General features: G+C 55.2%; 1 protein-coding gene across 1 annotated transcript in view; it reads right to left on the reverse strand.

The window, feature by feature from the left end:
- Positions 1-5527, reverse strand: part of FLT1 (fms-related tyrosine kinase 1) — a 174945-nt gene that overhangs the window by 18281 nt on the left and 151137 nt on the right. Inside the window, exons 22-25 of the mRNA XM_010851233.1 lie at positions 5477-5527; positions 4203-4325; positions 2383-2494; positions 554-653 (exon numbers count right to left, since the gene is read on the reverse strand). Of these exons, the coding sequence (XP_010849535.1) occupies positions 554-653; positions 2383-2494; positions 4203-4325; positions 5477-5527 (386 nt within the window). The remainder of the gene's footprint in view (positions 1-553; positions 654-2382; positions 2495-4202; positions 4326-5476) is intronic.

The raw sequence follows: 5527 nt of genomic DNA on the forward strand, positions 1-5527 counted from the left end.
AGCTTCAGGGAAAAGTGTTTGCAGGGCGAGTGAGCACTTGTCCACTGGGGAGAGCTGTCAGGAAGGCCCTGGGCTCACAGGTCCAGCCAGGTCCTAATAGGAGGCCTCTTTCCCTCCCGTCTCCCCTGCATTCCAGACCAGCCCCTACAGATCCCTGCTGTGGACAGGGGTCAGCACTGCTCCCCTGCTGGCCTCCACCCCGGCTGCCTGCCAAGCCCACTGGTTCCCAGTCTGAGCCACCCCCAAGGTCTGGGCCCCAGCTCCTGGGTGGTCTGTTCAGGGTTTCCCAGGCTCACACCTGGATGTTGTGTCGGGGTGGAGGGAGGACCCGGGTAGGGATGGTTCAGGACCTGAAGTCCCACTTCTGGAAGATGCTGGGTCCCCACGGGGGTACTCAGGGGCATCCCTGAAGACAAGGGTTGGCCTGTATCTCCCAGGATGGGGGATTCTGAAACTCAACAGAGCGTCCCCTTCCTGAGGAGGCCTGGTGTTGGGGGGAACCGTGGGGCATGGGGGTCTGGGTGGGAGTAGAGGGGCTGTGGGGGAGGCTCACATTTCAGGCGTGGCGTACTCGGGTGCCCGCATCCTCATCCCGTCCTTCAGGCGGCTACAGAAGTCCTCGTCCATCTGCACCCCCGGGTAGGGGGACCCACCTGCAGCGGGGACGAGAGAGCACAGGGCGTGTTACGGCCTTGGGCACGTGCGGGCCAGTTCAGTGTCTGTCTCCTCCTCCGAGGTGATGGTTGGTAGCAAATTCCCAGGGACGGGAAGGGCCCTTGGCACACAGCACGGCCACAGAGCAGCTGGGTTGGCCCCATGGTGCTGGGTGTCTGATGCCCCCTGCCTGGTTCCCAGGGCTGCTCCTGTCTGTCTGGTCAGGAGAAAGGCTGGTGTCTGAGGGCCCCCCACCCCCCCCAACCCGGAGAAGAAACTCTAGACAAATCCCATCCTTTAGAGACTCATTCGTTGGGATTTTAACTCCCTGCTGCTGCTAAGTCACTTCAGTCGTGTCCGACTCTGTGCGACCCCATAGACGGCAGCCCACCAGGCTCCCCCGTCCCTGGGATTCTCCAGGCAAGAACACTGGAGTGGGTTGCCATTTCCTTCTCCAGTGCGTGAAAGTGAAAAGTGAAAGTGAAGTCGCTCAGTCGTGTCTGACCCTCAGCGACCCCATGGACTGCAGCCTTCCAGGCTCCTCCCTCCATGGGATTTTCCAGGCAAGAGTACTGGAGTGGGGTGCCATTGCCTTCTCCATTTAACTCCCTACTTTCCTGTAAACCTCATACAGCATTGAGCAGGGGGAGGGGCAGTTGCTGTGATGGGTCTGGGGGAGGAGGGTTGGGAGCCGGGACTGGGCGGGCTGATGTGAAGGTTGAGGGGCTGCCCACAGGCCTGGAGGGCCAGAGGAATCGGGACTTTGCCCTTTTGCCAAATTTTCTGGCCAGGATCGCAGGGAACAACCCTTCTTGGAGGGATTTGTGGCTGGGGGGGAGCAGGCCTCCGTATCGGCCCCAGCCCAGACCTGGCAGCTAGTCTCTCTCAGCGTTTGTTTGTCTGTACCTTGGAGTGACCGCAGCTGGGAGGAAGCAGCTGGGTGCGTGCGGCGCTGGCGCTGTGTCCCCGCGGGGCCACTGCAGCCGCCAAGCCACTTTCAAAGATTGCAGGCAACAGGTGCCTGTCATCGAAAGCAGGGGAATGGTTTTCCCACATTACAGGAAGCCAGGGATGTTACTGGGTGACTTTTATTTGCTCTGAGAGGCAAGTTTTTGGCAAAGTCTAGAAAGACTCTTGGCTAGACCCGGCCGTTCGAGGGAGGCCTCGGAGCATCAGCTGTGCGTCTGCAGCCAGATGTGGGTGCCGGACGCATCTGGCAGCGCGGCCCTGGGACCAGGTTTTTAGCCACCGCAGTGCATGTTGGTGGAAGCTGAGTGCACCCGCACACAACCAACATTTCTGCTGTTCATCCTGTGTGAACCGGCTTCTGGGGCCAGCCATGCTGAATAGAGGCAGGGGGTGAGCTGAGCTTGTTGGGTCTTTCCTGGGAAATTCTGCAGGGTTTTGGGTGGAAGGATGCAGGGAGCAGAGAGGTGTGGGTATTAAAGATTCTGGGTGTTTGAGGAATTTAGGACAAGGGAAGGGAATTAGGAAGACAGGGAAGGGGTAGCCAGATTGGCTGGAGGTAAGTGGGACTGGAGATTGTATTCTAGTCAGACCTCTCTTGCAGCCCCCTGTGTGTTTTTTTTGTGGTCCAGGCATGTATGGGCACACCACTCTGAGCCCCCGCATGGGTTTTAGTGGCTGCTTCAGCTCAGGTGATTCCCTAGAGGAGGCGGACGCTCAGCTCTGGGCAGCTGTCCCCTCTCCTCCTGCCCCTAGACTCACCTAAGGAGAAGATCTCCCACAGCAGCACTCCGTAAGACCACACGTCGCTCTTGGTGCTATAGATCTTGTCAAAGATGGACTCAGGAGCCATCCACTTCAGAGGAAGTCGTGTCTGGAAAAGGGCGAAGGGACGCCTTGAGCAGGAGGGCATGCAAACAAAGCACATTTGTCCCGAGCACCCGGGGGTCACCTCCCAGATAACGCTTGGCCTTAAATCATTTCCCGGAGCAGCAGGGTTTCCTAGGATGGAGAGTGCACGTCAGCCTAAAGTGTGGCCCTGAAAGTGTGCTGTGTTCATCCCTATGACGGGCAGTAACTGTTTAGTAAGCCCTTCCTCTGTGCCCAGAGCACCCGACTCTGTAAGAAAGCCTCCTTCCTCAAACAGCCTGCACTCCACGTGGACCTGGGAAAGAGCCCTGCGAATTACGCAGTTGGCCAAAATGTTCCTTGGGGTTTTTCTGTAACATCTAATGGAAAAATCCAAACAGACTTTTTGACCAACCCGATAGAAGGTATCTGGGAAATCGATCATTTCCAGGAATTTTTCTTAACAAGGAGGAGTTTTGAAAGGCATTACGATATAAAACACAGGATTTTAAGTCATTGACTGGAGGTGTGGGCAAAGGTATGGAAAAGAAGGAAGGTGATAGTGTTTAGGGCCCCGTGTGACTGGTTTTGGAATGGGAGTCCCAGTGGGTCCGGCCCTATGGCTTTATAGGGATGGAGATTGACAGGGACCCTGGGATGAGTCGGGGACAGAGAAAAATAGAGCGGGGAGGGCTGGGGAGAGGCTGAATGATGCCCAGGAGAGAGCACAGACACCCACCCAGGTAGTTGCCATCTTTGTAAGTCAGGGCTCTCGAGGAAAGCCTGTTGTTGTTTTCCTTTTAAAGAAACTGGGGGGGACTCCCCCAACGGGGTCCAGTGGTTAAGACTCCAGGTTTCTGATGCAGGGGATGTATGTTCCATCCCTGGTCAGGGAACTAAGATCCTGCATGCCTGGAAGTGAGGTCAAAGAAAGAGAGAAAGAAGAGAGACAGGCGAGCGTGGTTCTCAGAGTAGAATCCTGGGACTGGCTGAGTCCGCCACACCTGAAGAGTTGTTAGAGAGAGGCACCTTCTCAGGCCCCACTCAAGACTTTGGAATCAGTTTAACAAGCTCTCTGGATGACCTGTGTGCTCGCTCTGAGAGCCAGGAGCAGGGAGTAGTTGTCTGGGCCCAGACCCAGACATAATGAAGCCTTCAGGGTAAAGGCCAGAGGGGAGAGGACACGGGAGGTCAGCTCTAAAAGTGGAAATAACACTTATCGCCAGAGACGGGAGGGAGGAGAGGCCAGTGTGAGCCAGCAGAGATGCTGGGCAGGAGGGCGGACCCGAAGGGGACGTGATTTCCTCCCCAGTGAGGTCATGTGGACGGCCACCCCCACCCTTTCCTGAGACGTGTACACCTGCCGAATCCATCACCCAGCTTTATCTGAGGGGAAGAGTCCAGGCTGTTCTCCCAGCTGCCTGGGGAACTCCCTCCAGGGGGGCAGAGGAGGGGCTGACATGGGCTCGGCAGGGATACTGACCAGCGGTCAAGGGTCCAAGGGACAGGAGCTGGGCTGGGGCCAAGGGAAGGACCAGAGGAGGAGAGCAGGGCCTCTCTGGGCCCCGTGAGAGGACCCTCGGGTCCAGAGGCCGTGGGGCCAGCCTGTCTGCACAGTCTGTTGTTTGGGGACCTCTGCTGAGGAAATGTAAATATTTACCAAGGGCTTTGGTCTATGGTTTAGGAATGATAGGGCCCCAATGAGTCAAACAAACATCAAACTTTGGACTTACATCTCCTTTTCTCACATAGTCGGGGTTCTTATAAATATCCCGGGCAAGGCCAAAGTCACAAATCTTCACCACGTTGTTCTCAGACAAAAGTATGTTTCGTGCGGCCAGGTCCCGATGAATGCACTAGAGTAAAAACAGTGTCATTATCGATGCTGTCTTAATCTCATCCAGGAATTTCCTGAGCCTCTTGCTGTTCTTAACTCGGGGACTCATGTCACATGCTTCCTTTACATGAAGGGACCAACTCTCTGTGCACATGGCGTCGCCCCAAACATGAAGCATTTCTCTCTACAAATTCAGACCCCTTGGAGGCCCCCAAGTCAAGGAGTGCCCCGGATCCTCTCTGCCCCGGTGCTGCAGGATGGCATCAGGTAAACAGAGCTGGCAGTCCATTCTCCCAGGGAGCTCAACTTCCCCATAGCCTTTTATCCTGAGCTGCTGAGACCAGATCACCACCCAGCTGGAGTTTCCTAGGAGGACTCCCCTGGGATGAGCTAACAGATGTGGAGCTGTGTACTCTGAGATTCTGACCAGTTCTGGAGGCATGCTAGGGGAAAACATGGAGCATGGATGCTGGGATCATCTAGTCTGAAACCCAGCAAGCTCTTCCCCTAGAATTAAGATCTACCCACTGGTACCCTACCCACAAGGCTTCCCTGGTGGCTCAGACAGTAAAGAATCCACCTGCCATGCAGGAGTCCTGGGTCAGGAAGATCCCCTGGAGAAGGGAATGGCAACCCACTCCAGTGTTCTTGCCTGGAGAATCCCATGGACAGAGGAGTCTGGTGGGTTACAGTCCATAGAGGTTGCAAAGAGTAGGACATGACTTAGCACTAACACTTTCACTGGTACCCAAGAGTCATTTCTCAAACCTCCTCACTCACATCAGGACAGACTAAGGAGTGTGTTGTGAAGTTCACTCTACGTTTAAGGACCTGTTGTTGTTTAGTTACTAAGTTGTATCTCACTCTTTTGTGACCCTACGGATGGTAGCCTGGCAGGCTCCTCTGTCCAGGATTTTCCAGGCACGGATGCTGGAGTGGCTTTTCCTTTTTTTCTTTAGGGGATCTTCTGACCCAGGAATTGAACCCACGTCTTCTTGAGTGGCAGGCGGATTCTTTACCAATGAGCCACCAGGGAAGCCCATTTAAGGGCCTACATACTAGCAAATATGAGGAAAAGTGAACTTATAGCAAAGGTTTGTGCTTGCCCGTGTGTATATCCACACATCCAAGCCGAGCAAAGAAGCAAAACAGTGAAGAGTGAGAGCTGACCTTTCTGGAGGACAAAAACTCCATGCCTCTGGCCACTTGAAAACTGTAAGA

Source organism: Bison bison, unplaced genomic scaffold, assembly GCF_000754665.1.
Source record: "Bison bison bison isolate TAMUID 2011002044 unplaced genomic scaffold, Bison_UMD1.0 scf7180017864299, whole genome shotgun sequence".
Classification (NCBI taxonomy): domain Eukaryota; kingdom Metazoa; phylum Chordata; class Mammalia; order Artiodactyla; family Bovidae; genus Bison; species Bison bison.